A 20,052-nucleotide genomic window follows, 5' to 3' on the forward strand; every position below is an offset into this window, starting at 1 on the left:
ATCCCATGCAGAATAATGTCATTTTATTATTAACAACACTTTCAACAACAGTTTTAACCAAACACCTTTTAATTACTTTTTATTTAATAATAATTTCAACCGTATTTTTAACAAAAACACGTATGTGAACACAACCAACAACAACTAAAAATGATTTTCTTAAACCTATTTTTTTCAAATCATACCCGTGACAAACACACGTCACTGTTTACAAACTTTCCAAACCGTAACTATAATCAAGTAGAATATATTTTTGACTATTTAGTATAATATTAATCACACGACCCTTAACGTTTACTCATGCAGTTGGATAAGAAGCATCCATGGCAACGCCATATAGCCCTTCGCTTGCACCGATGCCTCTTTGCATCCTCGTATACCCACTTTCACCCCAACTGGTTCCCCATGAATTCTTCACCAACCAATAATCAGTCCCATCACTGTCAGTACCATATCCAATTGCAGTAACCGCGTGGTTTTGCTGTGTCCCACAATCCCCATTGAAGACACCACTTTTATAAAACTGGAAATCGTTCCCACCACCGTCAACACCAACAGATACTGGCTGTTTGGCCACAGCTTGCAGGAGAGCGTTTTCATTATTCTTTGGCACGTTTTCATCCCCTGTAATTTCTGCTGCAATAGATGTTGCCTTCTCGCTACTGCAAGTGCCATCTACTCCTTGGTAGGGGTAATTATCTTCACTTGTTAGCCCTTCGTTTCGTATAATATATTGGAAAGCAGTGTCCATGAGACCACCGTGACAGCCTTTATTTCCAACATCACGGTTCACAAGCTGTTGCTCTGATAATGATATTAAGTTACCTGTCTTAAGCTTTATAATTCCTTCTATTGCTGCCACTGCGGAAAATGCCCAGCAACATCCTACCATTCAACATAATTATAAATCAACGAGCAGAATCATCGAAGCAGGGATCAGAACTCTGTGAAACTTCCCGTATTTACTTATGGCAATTAAAGAATACTTATCTGCCCCATTTTCCCGATTACCTGGATAAATACCCAAACCAACAAGGTGGACGATCATTATGACGCCGCACACGTGCGACAAGTATCAATGAAAAATTCGACATTAGGTAATCATGAATTTAACTAATATTTAAACCCAACATCTCATAAAATTCCTAGCATAATAATAATTCTATTAAATATTTAACATATATGTTATCATCCCAGAATCTCACAAAATATGCAACATCAATTATGGTCTTATAAGATACAAAACACAAGGGCTCCATAATCTACTAATGTCGACGAAGCTGCAAACAGGATCTTAATATCGGTAACTAACAAACTTTCAATGCCTTGAGCATATCAACGACATTCATTTCTTTTATTTTGCACTAACACAGCCAACCAAGTTTCAAGTCTTTAATAACTCGAATGCTAGCTCTAGAGAAGAGAAGAATTTTTAACTGATGTCGTTACAGGCTAGCAAAGCAACGGATATCAGAGACCTTCTCAAATGGATTATGTTCATGATGAGATTAGAGCTAGTTTAATGAAACAATAAAAATAAAATCTTAATATCGCACTGTTGTGTTAATGACGTATTAATAATCTCGTGCAGAATAATGTCATTTTATTATTAACAACACCTTCAACAACAGTTTTAACCAAACACCTTTTAATAACTTTTTATTTAATAATAATTTCAACCGTATTTTTAACAAAACACGTATTTGAACACAACCAACAACAACTAAATGTGATTTTCTTAAGCCTATTTTTTCCAAACCGCAACCGTAAAAGCTACCACAATGACAAACACACGTCACTGTTTACAAACTTTCCAAACCGTAACTATAATCAAGTAGAATATATTTTTGACTATTTAGTATAATATTAATCACACGACCCTTAACGTTTACTCATGCAGTTGGATAAGAAGCATCCATTGCAACACCACATAGGCCTTCGCTTGAATCGATGCCTCTTCGCATCCTCATATACCCATTTTCACCCCAACTGGTTCCCCACGAATTCTTTACCAACCAATAATCAGTCCCATCACTGTCAGTACCATATCCAATTGCAGTAACCCCATGGTTTAGGTTTGTCCCACAATCCCCTTCGAAGACACCACTTTTATAAAACCGGAAATCGTTCCCACCACCGTCAACAGCGACAGATACTGGCTGTTTGGCCACAGCCTGCAGGAGAGCGTTTTCATTATTCTGTGGCACGTCTTCATACCCAGTTATTTGTGCTTCAGTAGATGCTGCCTTCTCGCTACTGCAAGTGCCATCTACTCCTTGGTAGGGGTAATTATCTTCACTTGTTAGCCCTCCGTTTCGTATAATATATTGGAAAGCAGTGTCCATGAGACCACCTTGACAGCCTTTATTTCCAGCAGTACAGTCCACAAGCTGTTGCTCTGATAATGATATTAAGTTACCTGTCTGAAGCTTTATAATTCCCTCTATTGCTGCCACTGTGGAAAATGCCCAGCAACACCCTACCATTCAACATAATTATAAATCAACGAGCAGAATCATTGAAGCAGGGATCAGAACTGATGTGTGAAACTTCCCGTATTTACTTATGGCAATTAAAGAATACTAGGAGTAATTATATATCCCCACTTTATATACAAACAAGTTTATGAAGGTTGTTATTTATGAATTATATCAAATCGGACTCTAGTTTTTCTCAAGTCTTAATTACTTAAAAGGATCTGATATTGTTACACTTTATGGGGTCCATTTTTTTTATTTAAGATAAAAAATTTCTCCATTGTTATTTTTTAACTACACAACCAAAGACGTTAGTGTTGTTATGTGACTTTATTTCTATATATATATATATTATCATTCTAATCAACTTTTATTTTTTTAGCTTTTTACACTTAAAAATCACTATTATAAAAAATATATTCACGCTTAATTAAATAATCATAAATCACTTAATATTTGTTAAAAAGTATTTTCAAAATATTATAATACTTATTCATTACTTATGGCAAAAAACAAAATTGATATACCCAAAAGGCAACATTCCGTTTATTATGATAAATTATTAAGTATACTTACCACAAGTGCCTTGGTCTTTAACTGGGGTGACTGCACCATCATTTCTCCAATCCATTGAAGTTGGTATGTCACTTAGATTTTCATATCTAAATGATGAAGACATCAATTTGGATGATTGTCTCTTGTACCCATGATACATAGCACGAAATTCTTCATTGGTCAAGTCTGCGAATTTGTTCACACCAAGCTTGTATCCGCGGTCAGAACCGTTGTTAAATGCTTCTATACGTTCAATATTTTCCTTAAAAATCAAGTATCGTTTCTCCTTCTCTTTCATGTCTCCATAGACACGTCCATGTTGAGCCATCCATTCTTCATGCCTCTTCAACATATATTCCTGCTCATCAAGAGGACGACAAGCTATTTTTGTTGCCCATGCAGCTAAAATAAGGAGAAATGGCAGAAAAATACGAGTATTGCATTTTTTTGCGGCCATGGTACGTATAAGAGTATATGCGTCTACAGCCTTGTAAGTGAGTGTTTTTTTATTGGCACAACAAATTCAAAACAAGCGCAATGGGGTTTTATAGACCCAGTTTTGTAACCAGCTTCTTTCTATGTGACTAGCCTTAATTCTACGTTTGGGGCATAGAAGACGTTTGGAGCTTTGAAGTCAAATTTGGAGTAATATGTGCGCCAATTAATTTAAAATATAAGTGTAGCATCAAGATTCGGAGTTCAAACTTCCATGATCTCAATATTTTTCTTAATAGAAAAATATTAAATTGAAAATACTTAATAGAAAAATTAAAGAAAATCTGTTTGGCTCATTTTTCTGTTTTTGATTTGAGAAACCTAAACCAAACCAAACGGCATTTTTTAAAATAAAATTTTAAAAAAAACAAATTATCTTTGCTAGCTAACTTTTTTTTCTTTATACTTGTTTTGAAAATTTTCTTTTTAGTTTTTACACTTAGAAATATTTATCACCCTATACTTAGTCTATTTATGTCATTTTTTTTTGTTCTTTTCTTTATTTTTTCATAATTGTTTTATAAAATAACATGTTAAAAAAACTTGCTGACGGAAAATCACTGGTGAAATAAGATGGGGGAAGATTCCATCATCTTCTTCTTCTTGCCCGTGTACATACGTGTGATCAACTATCATTATTAAGTTGTTTTTGATAAATTAAAGGTCAATAACAAATCGTTATCAAATATTTCATAACTATGTAAATCCAAATACACTAATTAAGTTGAAATTGAGAGTAAGACCTTCCTCACGTCGAGTACGAATATCTTGATGTGTTATTATTCTGAAATTTATAACTATTGTTCATGAAATTTTATATAGAGTTGGATAAAAAAGATGGGTGCTCTAACTTTCATACATGTTTAGAAGAAAAATTATATATATATATAATTCAAGATTTAAGTGTATGAAATTTGATTTATTACTCTTTTAGCTTTTATTTAATATTAAATTTTTATGGCATGACCGAGTCAACCCGAGTTAACCTGTCAAACCTGCAGCTCAGTTAATGAAATAATGATAACCCAAAAGAAAAGAAAACAAAGAGAATTACAAAGCCTGTTTTTTATATATATAAAAAAAAATGTCAAATGATGGTATCAAAAAGGAAAATTAGTTATATAAAAAAAAACAATGCCAATGAGCATTAACTTTCCAAACCCGCGACTCGGGTAATAGAAATTAGACCAACTAGATCATGTTTGTGATAATAACTTGTGATATGGAAGGAGTAGTTAATAACTTTGTACGTCTACATATAATAACCAACACATCCCATTGGTTAGAACTTCCATCATCTTCTTCTTCTTGCCAGTGTACCGTGGACGTGTGATCAACGATCGAACCATGACTGTCAATAATTAATGGAATGGGGGAAGATTCCATCTCCTTAATTTATTTAATTTTTTAATTAAAACCGAGACGAACCAACCGATACGTGGGATGATTTTTTTAACGACCAATGCCGAAGACAACACTGGTAGAGCAAATCACGGCAAAGGCTTTTGATTTCGTTTCAAGCACTGTACTAATCAATAAGTTTGGATTCCTTTATTTTTGTCGATGAAATTAAGATTCCATTTACAACAGCCTCGGCACAGCTTCATCCAAATAATTGAAATATGCATGCAATAATTTTTATTTGTGATATTGATTGGATCATAACTTAATTTCCATTGATTTCACAATCATTCCAAGGAAGAAAACTTTATTGCGAAACTTCAAGGTTGCTTAAATTGATGCTTTAGCTAAAACACTAGCTCAACAACCCACTTTACACCGCAGGGCCATTTCTTCTCGTATAAAAAATAAATAATGTTGAGCTTGTAGAATCAACTGAATCAAATAAGTTGATTTTATTTTAATTAAATTTTTTTTTAAAAAAAAAACAATGATATTAAATAGACCAAAAAAAAAGTAATTGTGATAATCGGGCAACAAAAAACCTTTTTCAAAAAGAAAAACACAATGTACTTTAATTCCAAATTAATTAAATACAAAAGGACAAAACCGGATTTTTTTTGCCTCCAGGACGCGTTGATGAGTGCCTTGCATGTGCCGGTTACGTTTTTTTTAATTATATTTTACATGTATTAAAATACCAAATTGCCCCTTATCCAACATAACCATCACCAAAATACTAGTGTGAAAAGATGAAAATGCCCTTAGACGCCACCTCCAAAAGTTTTGCTTCCTTGAAAATTTTAGTTGTTTCACTGTGCTTTTAAAATGGAAAACGATCTACTTGCGCCCCGAACAATTTGATAATTGTCGCACGTGTGCGGTGTCGCGACGATCACCCTACCACCCTCATCAGGTGTGGTATGTATGTCTATTTTGGCAGATATGGGGAGACAAGGAATTCTTATCTCTTATCAGTGGAAAAAATGGAATGGGAGTCGCCACCTAATATTTTGGTCACTAGGAACCCTAACTGGTCTCAAAGATCGGGTACAGAGACTGATTGCGTAAAGGGAAGGTATTAGCATCTCAAATATGCCCTACCTAAGGTACGGTGCATTGTTTTATTGTCTGATAAAAAATAAGGTCTTGTTATGTTTTTTTAATTGTTGGTCAGTCTATGGTTCAAGAAAAACTCTCCTCAATAAGAAGGTTCTTATCTTATGGGGTAAAACCTAACCGTTCTAAAGTCTATAAAAGAACTATATTTTTAATATCGACAATATGTTTTACGTATAAATTCATAATCTCAGACATTAAAACAAAACAAAATATTTTTTTCTTTTTTTTGAAATATTAGCCGAGTTCTCGTAACTTTAATAAATTGGTTATTAAAGCCAAAATGCAAGCTAATATATATATATATATATATATATATATATATATTTGAAGTTTTCTTTGTTGTATGTAAATACAATATGATTTTATTTTTTTTGAGAGACCGGGCCGTATGCATGAAAACAAAGACATGTTTTTTTTTATGTTTTGACGAAAACCGGGTATTTTAATACCGGATTTGTATTTTTACGGTATAAAAATACTACCCGATATTAATCAAAATGACGTAGAAAAATGCGCGGGAATATCACAAATTTTCCCAAAATGATTTTTGAATATTTTTTTGACTCGGCCGGCCCGGCCCAAAAAGAGGCTGGGCTGAAATCAACCCAAAATGAAATTGGGCCAGGACCGGCCCAAAAGAGAACCTTGTTGTGGCTGGACTCAACCCAGCCGCGTGGGCTGGGCTGATGTTCCAGCCCAAAAAACAAATAGCGGGTTACTGTGCATGCCACAGTAACCCGTTATATATAATTATTTTCCACTTTGCTGCAGAACGTGAATTGCTCACGTTCTGCATGCAAATGGTGAACACAGCAGAGGAGCCAGAAAAGGGGAGGAGGGAGCGTGGTGGTTGGGCCGACGGTGGCTCGTGGTGACCGTTCTCGGTGAGCAGCGACAGACGGTGATTCTTCTGCGGTTGTTCTTCTTCTCTTGGTGCAGAGACACAGTGGTCGTGCTGGAGGAGCAGACGATGGCTTCGCTGGTGAAGACGGTGGTCTCCCTTCCTCTGCGCTTTCCTTCCTCTCTGTCTCTGCTCTCTCACTTGTTCTTTCTCCTTCACTGTTTTGTTTCGGTTTCTCCTCTGTTGCTGCTGGTGGCAGCTGTTGTTGGCGGCGCTGCTGGTGACAAGGCAAAATGACGGTGGCGCAGCTTCCAACGGTGGAGGGAGAGAAACCAGAGAGAGAGATGAGTTACTGTTCCTGTTGAACACTAAGTGTTCTGCACTAATTCAAAGCTAAAGTTTTGTATTGAAAACGTGACAGTGAAGCTAAAGCTTTGTAACAACAAACGTGGAAGTGCAACTCTATTTATTTCATTAAGAAGAGTTCAACTTAAATAGGAATACAAATAATAGATAAGTAGAAAAATATGCAGCATCTATCCCATGACTAACTGTCACCTAGTCAGCTGGGATTTTCCTAAGGAATAGGTAAACAATTGACTGGTTCTGGTAAATAGGAACTTATTCAAATACAGAGTAAATCAAATAACAAATAAACAATAAACGTTTAACACCCTCCCTTAAACTGATTTCTGCAAAAAACAGTTTAAGATGGTACTACTATGGAGGTTTCATCATAGCAGTTTTATTAAACAAACAACATAGCTGCTGTCATCAATTTCCTTGCTCAAGAACCTGAAACGAACACATTCCAAGTAAATTACGCAGTTTTTCAAATGCATCCAATTTCAGTGCCTTTGTCATGATGTCTGCGATTTGATCTTCACTTCGGCAGTAAACCAATTCGATGGTCCCTTCATTTGAAAGATCACGAAGGAAATGATATCGCACATCTATGTGCTTGCTTCTCCCGTGAAGGACTGGATTTTTAGAAAGCTTGATTGCTGAGCTGCTGTCACAGTGAATTATTGTAGGATCATGTTGCTGAAAATGCAGATCATCAAGAATTCTTCTCAGCCATATGGCTTGACATGCTGATGTTGCTGCGGCTATGAACTCTGCTTCGGTTGTGGATAGAGTAACCACCTGTTGTTTTCTTGAAGACCAAGACACAGCACCTGAATTCATCATGAACACGCTTCCTGAAGTGCTTCTCCTGTCGTCTAAATCACCTGCGTAATTACTGTCAGCATAGCCAATGAGTCTTGAAGCTTCTCCTTTCTTATAGTGTATACCGAAATCAATTGTTCCCTGTAAATAACGAAACACTCTCTTCGCAGCTTGGGAATGCAGACTTGTTGGTGACTCCATGTACCTGCTAAGAAGACTCACTGCACACATAACATCCGGCCTAGTAGCCGTTAAGTACATTAAGCTCCCAACCATTTGTTTGTAATAGGTGCTGTCGATTCTTTGTCCATCAAGATCCTTATGTAGCTTCAGTCCTGGTTCAATTGGATTCTTGACTGGATTGCAATTTTGATAATGAAATCTTTCCAAGATCTCTTTTGCATATTTCTTCTGCGTAATGAAGATTCCAGTTGTTGATTGCATGACTTCAATTCCAAGAAAATAACGCATCATACCCAAATCAGTCATCTCAAATTCAGCTTTCATGGAGTCTTTGAATTCTTGAAGCAAAATCCCATCATTCCCAGTGTAAATAAGATCATCCACGTATAAACACACAAACAGGAATTTACCTCCACCTGCAGTTTTAACAAATAAAGTGTGTTCATGTGGGCATTTTCTGAAACCTGCCTTAGTGAAGAACGCATCTATACGACTGTACCAAGCTCTAGGAGCTTGTTTCAGTCCATATAAAGCTTTGTTCAATTTGTAAACCTGCTCCTCATATCCTTGCTTCACATATCCAGAAGGCTGATCAACATAAACTTGCTCTTCCAAGTCCCCATTCAGGAAAGCAGACTTTACGTCCATCTGAAAAATAGGCCAAGTGTGTTGTGCTGCCAATGAAATTACAAGACGAATGGTATCATGCCTGACTACTGGGGCAAATACCTCATCATAATCGATGCCATGCTGCTGTTTGTAACCCTTTACCACTAGACGAGCCTTGTGCTTGTCAATCTCCCCATTCTCATTTAACTTGGTCTTATAGACCCACTTTACACCAATAGTTTTCTGTCCTCTTGGAAGATCCACAAGTTCCCAAGTGTTATTTTTGTTGATGGCATGAATCTCTGTATCCATAGCTCTTCTCCATTTGTCTTCTTTTACTGCATCTTCGAATTTTATAGGATCAGAACCTGCAAATAAAGCAAACTGAGCAAAGGTATCTTCATCAGAAAATTCATTTCCATTGACATAGTCATTCATCCATGCAGGAGCTGTTCTTTGCCGTTGAGGTATGTTGGATGTCCCTTCACCATGTGGAACAATGGTTCCTTCATGTGGAATAGGAACTTGCAGCTGCTCTTCTGTGTGAATTTCACATTCAGGTGGCTGAATGTGAGACTCAATTCTGCGATCACCAATAAAACCCTCTTCTGTTCCGTAGCTTGCATCTTCATACAGGTTAGAATCTTGAAACAGATTTGCATCTGTTTTCTTCCAATCCCATGTGTTTTCTTCATCAAACTGAACATCACGACTGATGACTATGTTTCTGGTGATTGGATTATAAAGCTTGTAAGCTTTTGATTCCTCACTAACTCCAAGAAATACACACTTTACTGCCTTGTCATCCAGCTTTGTTCTTTTGGCATCTGGAACATGTGCATATGCTATGCACCCAAAGATTCTGAAGTGATCAACCATAGGCTTAGATCCACACCAGGCTTCTGTTGGTGTAATATTCTTTACAGCAAACGTAGGGCAACGATTCAATATATGAACACTCCATTTAACTGCTTCAGGCCAGAAACTCTTCGGCATTTTTCCCTTCAGTAACATACTACGAACCATGTTCATAATTGTACGATTTCTTCGTTCCGCCACCCCATTCTGTTGTGGTGAATATGCTGCTGTAAGTTGCCTTTGTATTCCATGCATTTCACAGAAATTTACAAATTCATGTGAAGTAAATTCACCACCACGGTCTGTTCGAAGGATTTTAATGGGATTACCACATTCCTTTTCACTATGAGCTTTAAATTTCTTGAACACAGTAAAAGCTTCAGACTTATCTTGCAAGAAGTAAACCCATGTCTTTCGACTGCAATCATCTATAAAGGAGATAAAATACCTCTTGTTGCCATTTGAGGTTGGATTAATTGGTCCACAGATGTCCGAGTGAACCAAATGAAGAGTTTGTTCAGCTCGCCAAGCTTTTCCTTTTGGAAAGGAATCTCGAGGTTGTTTCCCCACAACACATTCCTCACATAATTCAGTAGGACAAGTGATCTTAGGAAGCCCAGTCACCATGTTTTTCTCTTGCAGTGCCTTCAAGCCATCGAAATTTAGATGCCCATAACGAAAATGCCATAACCAAGTTGAGTCATGCATTTTCGTGGAAAAACATGTTTGAATTTGATCCTGCATGTATAATGGAAACATGCGATTGCTTGTCATTCTTGCTTCAGCAATTACTCCCTTCTCTGGATGATGTATTTTGCAACAACCTGCTGCAATGATTATTGTATATCCCTTCTCTTGCAATTGTCCCATACTAATCAGATTACTCTTCAATTCTGGAATGTAGAAGACACTGGATATTGTCTGCACTGTGTTATCTTTTGCATAAAATCTCACATTTCCCTTTCCCATGACAGTAATGAACATGCCATTCCCAAGCTTTACTGTATCTTTGTAATTTTCATTCAAACAAGAAAATAATTCCTTGTTTCCACACATGTGGTTACTGCACCCTGAATCCAAATACCATTTGTCTGATTTGGATTCTTCTTCTTCAAGAAATGCCATTAAAAGCATTTCTTCTTCGGCTTCAGCTTCTACAAGATTCACCTTCTCCTCTTTATCTGTGCATTCATACTGATAATGGCCATACCTGTGGCAATTATAGCATTGAACTCGTGATTTATCAAATGGTTTTTGATCATAACCACGGCCTCTTCCACCACGGCCTGTACCTCCTCTGCCCCAGCTGCGACCTCTTCCATATCCCCTTGAAGGTACTCCACCATTCATTGATACTTTCAGAACTTGTTCCTCAGGAATAATGCTCACCATCCGCTGCTCATGCAATAGCAATGAGCTTTGTAGCTCATCAATCGAAAGTTCTTCAATGTTGTGTGATTCTTCAATGGAGCAGACTACATAGTTAAACTTTGCAGACATTGATCGAAGAATCTTCTCAATTATCGTTACATCCTCCATTTTATCACCATGTATTCGCATTCTATTTGCAATTGCAAGAGTGCGTGAAAAATAGCCATCGACTGACTCTCCAGTATTCATGTGGAGAATTTCAAACTCTTTGCGAAGAGTTTGAAGCTGCGCCCTCTTCACTCTTGTTGACCCTTGATACTTCTTCTTCATTGAGTCCCAAATCTGCTTGGATGTGTTCTTGTGAAGAATGGTCTCTAAAATCCCCCGATCAATTGCTTGGAACAAGTAATTTTTTGCTTTAAGATCCTTCAGTTTCTGATCTTCAAGGATTTTGGTTTGTGCTTCTGTCAGCACACTTCCAACCGTTGGTTCATTGATCCCTTGTTCCACAAGACTCCAATACTCCTTTGACCTCAAGAAATTTTCCATCAACATACTCCAATGGTCATAATGACCATCAAAGCGTGGGATTGCAGGTTGCACGTAATTATTTTCTGATGCCATTTTCTTTGCTGCAGCAAAAGACACAAAACTCACAAAACTCACTATCTCTCTTTTTCCCTGTGTTTCCCAGTGTTTCTCTCAATCTCACGATCTCTCTTCCCTGTCTTTCCCTTAACTTTCTGATTTGTCACACTCTAACACTCTCTGGCTCTGATACCACTTGTTGAACACTAAGTGTTCTGCACTAATTCAAAGCTAAAGTTTTGTATTGAAAACGTGACAGTGAAGCTAAAGCTTTGTAACAACAAACGTGGAAGTGCAACTCTATTTGTTTCATTAAGAAGAGTTCAACTTAAATAGGAATACAAATAATAGATAAGTAGAAAAATATGCAGCATCTATCCCATGACTAACTGTCACCTAGTCAGCTGGGATTTTCCTAAGGAATAGGTAAACAATTGACTGGTTCTGGTAAATAGGAACTTATTCAAATACAGAGTAAATCAAATAACAAATAAACAATAAACGTTTAACAGTTCCTCTCCCCTGTTCTTTTGTTTTTCTGTTCTTTCCTTCTATTCTCTCGTCAGCTCAAGCCTTCCCCTCTCTGTTCGTCTACCCTGTTTTCAAAACAATCTCTGTTCCTCTCTCAAGCAATCCCCTGCTTCCTTCTCTCTATTCGGTTCTCTTCTTCAAGTTCGTTTCCCAAAAGTTTTGCCCCCTCTGTTTTCTTTTTTTTTTCCTTCTTCTTCCCCATTTCTGCAGCTTGCTTCCTTCTTTTCTCCAAAAAACATTTCTCCTCCTCGGCCCCCCCACCTCCTTTCTCTCTATACCTCTCAGTATTTATAGCCAGCGGGAGCGAGAGTGACGATGCCTTGTCCTGTCATGGTGCAGGGCGGGGTGGAGTGAGGCAGCTCTGCACCGTCGACCCCTGCCACTGCATGGCATGATTCTCTTCTTCTTTTGGCGTGGTGACAGTGCATGCGGGTGTGGGTGGTGTCCGTGAGGGGACAAGTCGGGGGAATGATTGAGAGGGTGCGTTGCAGGGGAGAGAAACGTCTTCTTCCCCTGCCTCTGCATGTGAAGGGGAAGAAGAAGCACAATACCGTTCAAAACGATAATGTTTCGTGCTTCTTTTTTTTTTTGATATATTATTTATTATTATTATTATTATTATTATTATTTGTATTTTCTCTTTTCTTGTGTGTGCGCTCAAAAATGAGTTACAACAATAATAATGAATGGACCTTGTCCGAAGACCTCACAACCGCTAATAGCTAGTTCAATTATTTTTTATGGAAAAAGCAACATCGCTATTACATTGTTCCAACGAACATGACCCTTGAGTCTAGGTGAACAATGTTTTGTTTTTCAAAGGGTTGTAGTTTTTGTTAATTAAGTTCTATTAATTTTAGTTTCTACTAGTCATTTTACCTGCATTTCACCATAGGTCATATCAAAATTTCTTTTATATATAAAAAATATAGGTGTCATCAACGTGTTTCTGTACTCAAGAAAACTTGTTGCACATATTTAACAAAATTGATCGAGAATTATATGTCAATAAATAATAAAAATCTGTTAATTTTAATCTAAGACTAAATTAAAAAGTTAAGAGATAAATATTGATTAAGATATTTAATATCGTGTTGTAGGGAATTCTTCAAATTGTTTTTTATCTAATTATATGTCAAAATATTTTTTTTCTTTCAAAAGAAGAGCACTAATTTAAATTTCAACAAAACAAAATAACTTTCTAGTATAATTCCTCCTTTTCTTATCATTGTTTTTTTCATATAGCATTTTGAGATATGTAGGAAATTAATGATTTAAAAAAAAAAACTTTTAAAGGAATTAAATAAGGATAAAAAGGCATCTCTTTAATTAACACCCCTTGTATCTTATTAATTAATGCAAACCCTTTTTTGCGACATTTGTTTTATCAGAATAATTATTTTTTAAACAGCTTTTCATAACCCTAAAGACAAGTGTTAGTATAAATAAAACACTAAAGTTTTGATATTTTTTATGCAAATATAAAATAATAACATACTTTTCATGTCAGTATAATTTTTTTTTTTCTTTTAGTATCTGGGATTATGAATTTATACGTAAAATGTACTCTCGATATTAAAAAGGTAGTTCTTTTTTATTGATGTTAGAACAGTTAGGTTTTATCCGATAAGATAAGGATCTCCTTACTGTGAAGGACTTTTTTAAACTTTAGACACACTAACAACTAGAAAACATAACAATACCTTAGCTTTCATCAGACAATCGAACAATACAGCTTACCTTTGGTAGGGCGTATTTGGGGTGCTAATACCTTCCCTTTACACAACCAGTCCCTGTATCCAATCTTTAAGACCAGTTAGGGTTACTAGTGACCAAAATACTAAGTGGCGACTCTCATTCCCTCTTTCCACCGATAAAATACAAGAATTCCTTGTCTCCCTATATTTGCTAGATACATACGAGAGTGGACGATCGCCGCGACGCCGTACCATGTGCGACAAAAATTATAGAACTAAATTGTATTTTGTTTTTGAAACCTATCTTTGTGATTCATGTAATTCTTTTTCTATAAGAAGCGTAGCTCATTGAATAAAAAGAAATAGAATTTTGAAAAACAATATTTTTTATCATAATAATTGATTTTGATTAAACTTTAAGAAAAAATAGTTAAAAAAACAATCAATAAGGGATGTACAAAACAATGCTTGAGAATATAATAAAAGATATTATAATATTATTTTTTTTAAAAATGAATGGTATTTAATGGAATGATATCCTAAAAGTAACTTATTTATTTTATTTGACCAATTATAATTCAAAAAACAACAACAAAGGGCTCAAAAAATTATCCCGGCAACCTTGGTCTACTAGAAATATTATTGAAAAAAAACAAAAACAAAAGCAGGTCAAGTGCAAGGAGGGCTTGCAAGGGTGGGTCTATGCACCTAACTTATTTGTATTTTTTTTAGTTAGATTAGGCCGATGATGCATCGTCTCCCTAACCTTTTTTTTTAATCAAACAACACATTATTGGTAGTGGCAGATGATGCTTCTTTTATTGTTAGACTCTAGACATCTATGGTGGCTAAAAAGTCATGTTTCTAACTTCTAAATCTAAAAAAAAAACTATTTTAACCTTTTTTGCATTGAAAACACTTAGAAAAGATTTTCTGATAAGATAAAAAAAAACACCTCAATGAAACTCTTTTTGTTGGATGGAACTTGTTGACACCAAGATTGACTTTTATGATTGGAATGTGATAAATTAACAACTTTATCTCTAATTCATGTTTTCAAGGATTTTCTCTCTTCTCTTTCCAACTCAGAGACTGAAATATAAATAAAATAAACTTTTGGACCAAAAGGTTAAACTATCAAAACAAAGGGATCAAAAATAAATTTTCTAAAAATATTTAGGCATAAATTTTTCAAAAGGCATGGTTTTGAAAAGTAGACAAAAAAGCCCTGTATTGTTTCGTCTTCCTTAAATTTGGTTCTCTAAAATTGTTTTTTTTTTCCCACAAGCAACAAAACTGAGTTATATATATATATAATCAAGCATCAATATAATGTTGGGATATTCCTTTGACATTTTAATAACTTCATTGAAAATAAATCAAAATAAATCATGATGTTAAATTCAAAGCTAATGTAATATAAAAGGATGAAATTGAAGAAGAAAAAATAATAATTGAAGGGCTAAAAACAAACACTAAGGAAATTCACAATATTTCTTCTCACGTGTTAAAGTAACACCTAGAGGAGATTTAGGTTCTTTTTAACTAGGGTTGGCTAGCATACCTTTTACACTAATATGAATATGGATTGTGGAGATATATATTTGAAATTATAACTTGCTCCAATATAGAAACTTCTACATGATTTGGAATCCCCAGCCCAAGAACAGAATTCCATTAGCTAGCTAGTCCATGCATGAACAATCTATTTTTAACCAAATTTAAGAGACGAATTTAATTTTAGTAAACGAAAACTTGCTGAAAATACTAACTAACCATTGTCTAAAGAGAAACATAATAAAAAAGGCATGACTATTTATTAAGTTATGGGCTATTTGATCTTTATTATGTTTTATTGATGGACCATATATGAAACATTAACAAAGAAACTAAAATCGGATGAACATTCACTATACAAAACGGAGTTGTGTGATTTTTAAAATTATTTTTGAAATAAATTTATTTTTATATTTATATTGGTGTATCTTCAATTAAATATATTTTTGTCTTTATTGTCTTTTTCCTTTCTATCCCAGGACAATAATCAAATGCTACATTCATGTTCATCGAATTGTTTTTGTGTTGCTCCTGTTTTCTGCTTTTCTAGTTGTTATTCTCTTATGAATTTTAAAATATCTTGATTTTGCTCATTTAGTTTGTAAAAAAAATATATGGTATGGTTTTTAGATTCTTAGAACTTTGATCGAAATTAGCCCACCAATATATACCGAGGAGGGCGTTTTATTATTCGGATGTTAATAGATAATAGGGTCAATTAAAATAGTCCACTGAATAACCTAGGATGGTAAGGTCCACCATCGGGTCCTGTCCTTTGAACTTTGTTTTGTGGATGATGACAATACCTTGAATAACATACATATCAGTCAGTCTAGGCAAACCATATTAAAACTCATATAGCATTGAAAAGAAACAACAATGCAGCTTACCTTATTTAGAATGTATAAGGTGATGTCCATCTTCCCTATTAGATAATCAACCCCTAACCGAGAAACTCTAAAGACTAGTTAGGGTTTTTAGTTATTATAAAACTATGTGGCGAATTTCTTTTTCTTCGTATTTTACCCCTTTTACACGTCACCTCACCTCGAAGTCCGCATGCGAAGCTATAACAAAAAGGATTGTGCACACACATTATAGCATCACCAATTATTTAGGTACAATTTCCATGTAATAAATTTGAAAACAATGTACTTTTTTTTTATGATTTGAGAATCTATCGAAATTTTAGCAAAGTTTCTCGTATACTAGGAGATTCCAAATTATCGACTAAACCTGCTATACTTCAATAAACAGTCAATTCACGTTCCATTCATTATCCAATCTTCTTGAGCTCATCACATCACAATTTATCCCATCACATCAATCATATTTTATATAACGCATTTAACTACTACATGAATTAAATTAAGATTTATCCACAAAAATAATCGGAATATGACAACATGTAATTTAAATTAAGTATCATTTAACTACTATGTTTAGAGTTAATACAAACAATATTGTTGTAACCCATTTTTGGGTCCCCATAAAAAAAAAAGGAGAAGCCTGAAATGGTGTCGTTTTGAACGGCACTGTTCTTCTTTTTCCCTTGGATGTGCAGCAGGGGAAGAAGGTTTTTGAATTTGTTTTTTCACGCGCTCTCTCTCTCTCTCTCTTCCCCCAACTTGACCAAACACCGACAAGCAATACTCCCCCTCCACACGCCCTGCAATCACGCTGAAGAGAGGAGAGGAAGCCCCATGCCACCCTACCCTATGCCATGACGGGACAGGACAGGGTGACCCCTCTCCCCCTGCTTATAAATATGGGGAGATATAGGAGAACATGGGGGTTGGGAAGAAAAAAAAAGGAGAAAAAGAACGAGGGAACAGAGGAGAGAGTTTTTGAGAAGAGAGAAAGATTTTGAAAAAAACAAAGATGAATGAACTGAGGATTTGGGGGTGAGAAAGCAAAAAAAAACAGAGGATAGAGAGGAGAGAAACATATAAAAAAAAATGAAAGAGGAAAAACAGAGAGAAAGATTTTTGGGAGGAGTTGACAGGGAACGAAAAAAACAGGGTAGGGACATTAAAGAGAGAAGGAAAATATAGGGGTTTTTAGGGAGAAAATGCGAGAAGAGAAATACATAAAAAAGAAAGGAAAACAGAGAGGAAAGAACGAAAAAAACAAAAAAGAAGAAACAGGGGACGAGAGAACGTAGAAACAAGAGAAAAACAGAAACAAAAAGAAAGGAAAAACACAGAGAAGCAGAGGAGAGAAGAAGAAGAATCGCCGCCATTCCACCACCACCAACACCTCCAACAGCAGCAGCACCACCGTCAAGTCCGCCCTTTTCCACCTTCATTTTCAAAGAAGAGACCCAATTCGAACAGACGAACAGAGAGGAAGAGGGAACGAAAGGAAGAAGGAAAAACACAGAGAAGCAAAGGAGAGAAAAAAAAAGACCGCCACCTAGAACCACCACCACTCCTCTTCGCCCATCGTCAACAACAGCACTGCCACCGCCAGGTCAACCTCTCTCTTCTCCCCCCTCCTTCTTCTTCGTCTTCAATTAGGGGCGCCCTCCACTGTTCTGCAAGTGAACAGTGGAGAGTGAATTAATTCACTCCCCACTATTCACATTACATGTGAACAGTAGAGAGCTTCTCTACTATTTATTGGGCCAAACAACACCGGCCCAAACCGAAATTGTTGGCCAAGTCAGTCCCAGTCCAAAAATAAAAAAGAAAAGAAAAAAATATTTTTGGGCCGATGCAAATCGGGTATTAAAAAACCAGGTTTTCTCCGAAATGTTGAAAAAAAATATTATATAGAAAAAAATATTTTTGCATACGACCAAGTCTCTCAATGATTAAAAAAAATTAAATCGTATTTTCATAGAACAAAAAATTTCAAAATATGTGTTAGCATGCATTTTTACTTTAATAACCAGTTTGTTAAAGGCACGAGAACTAGGCCAGTATTTCAAAAAATACCCAAAAAATATTTTGTTTTCTTTTAGTATCTAGAATTATGAATTTATACGTAAAATGTATTCTTGATATTCAAGGGTAGTTCTTTTATATATAGACTTTAGAATAATCAGGATTTATCCGATAAGATAAAGATCTCCTTACCGGGAAAGACTTTTCTTTAACTTTGGACAGACCAACAATTAGAAAACACAACAATACCTTAAATTTTATAAGACAATCGAACAATGCAGCTTACCTTAGGTAAGACGTATTTGCGGTGCTAATACCTTCCATTTACACAACTAGTCCCCGTGCCCAATCCCTAAGACCAGTTAGGGTTTCTAGTGACCAAAATACTAGGTGGCGGCTCCCATTCGAGCTTTCCACGGATAAAAAACAAGAATTTCTTATCTGCCCCATTTTCCCGATTACCTGGATAAATACCCAAACCAACAAAGTGGACGATCATCGCGACGCCGCACACGTGCGACAAGTATCAACGAAAAATTCTACATTAGGTAATAATGGATTTAACTAATATTTAAACCCAACATCTCATAAAATTCCTAGCATAATAATAATTATATTAAATATTTAACATATATGTTATCATCCCAAAACCTCACAAAATACGCAACATCAATATTTATGTTCTTATAAGATACAAAACACAAGGGCTCCATAATCTACTAATGTCAACGAAGCTGCAAACAGGATCTTAATATCGGTAACTAACAAACTTTCAATGCCTTGAGCATATCAACGACGTTCATTTCTTTTATTTTGCACTAACACAGCCAACCAAGTTTCAAGTCTCTAATAACTCGAATGTTAGCTCTAGAGAAGAGAAGATTTTTTAACTGATGTCGTTACAGGCTAGCAAAGCAACGGATATCAGAGACCTTCTCAAATGGATTATGTTCATGATGAGATTAGAGCTAGTTTAATGAAACAATAAAAATAAAATCTTAATATCGCACTGTTATGTTAATGACGTATTAATAATCCCATGCAGAATAATGTCATTTTATTATTAACAACACTTTCAACAACAGTTTTAACCAAACACCTTTTAATTACTTTTTATTTAATAATAATTTCAACCGTATTTTTAACAAAAACACGTATGTGAACACAACCAACAACAACTAAAAATGATTTTCTTAAACCTATTTTTTTCAAATCATACCCGTGACAAACACACGTCACTGTTTACAAACTTTCCAAACCGTAACTATAATCAAGTAGAATATATTTTTGACTATTTAGTATAATATTAATCACATGACCCTTAACGTTTACTCATGCAGTTGGATAAGAAGCATCCATGGCAACGCCACATAGCCCTTCGCTTGCACCGATGCCTCTTTGCATCCTCGTATACCCACTTTCACCCCAACTGGTTCCCCATGAATTCTTCACCAACCAATAATCAGTCCCATCACTGTCAGTACCATATCCAATTGCAGTAACAGCGTGGTTTTGCTGTGTCCCACAATCCCCATTGAAGACACCACTTTTATAAAACTGGAAATCGTTCCCACCACCGTCAACACCAACAGATACTGGCTGTTTGGCCACAGCTTGCAGGAGAGCGTTTTCATTATTCTTTGGCGCGTTTTCATCCCCTGTTATTTCTGCTGCAATAGATGCTGCCTTCTCGCTACTGCAAGTGCCAT

The 20,052-nt window shown here is 35.7% G+C and overlaps 1 protein-coding gene across 7 annotated transcripts in view; it reads right to left on the bottom strand.

The window, feature by feature from the left end:
* Positions 1–283: 283 nt before the first annotated feature.
* LOC7470211 (senescence-specific cysteine protease SAG12) overlaps positions 284–20,052 on the bottom strand; it is a 41,612-nt gene continuing 21,843 nt past the window's right edge. For 2 of the 7 annotated variants that reach the window (XM_052452074.1, XM_052452073.1), the window contains exon 3: positions 1,632–2,419. In XM_052452074.1, the coding sequence (XP_052308034.1) occupies positions 1,893–2,419 (527 nt within the window). In that variant the 3' untranslated portion in view covers positions 1,632–1,892. Of the gene's footprint in view, positions 886–1,631; positions 2,480–3,053; positions 3,549–20,052 lie in introns of those variants that run through there. The other 5 variants (XM_052452071.1, XM_052452070.1, XM_052452075.1 and 2 more) reach the window with 4 other exon arrangements.

The sequence above is a fragment of the Populus trichocarpa genome, chromosome 4, assembly GCF_000002775.5.
Source record: "Populus trichocarpa isolate Nisqually-1 chromosome 4, P.trichocarpa_v4.1, whole genome shotgun sequence".
NCBI classification, from domain to species: Eukaryota; Viridiplantae; Streptophyta; class Magnoliopsida; order Malpighiales; family Salicaceae; genus Populus; species Populus trichocarpa.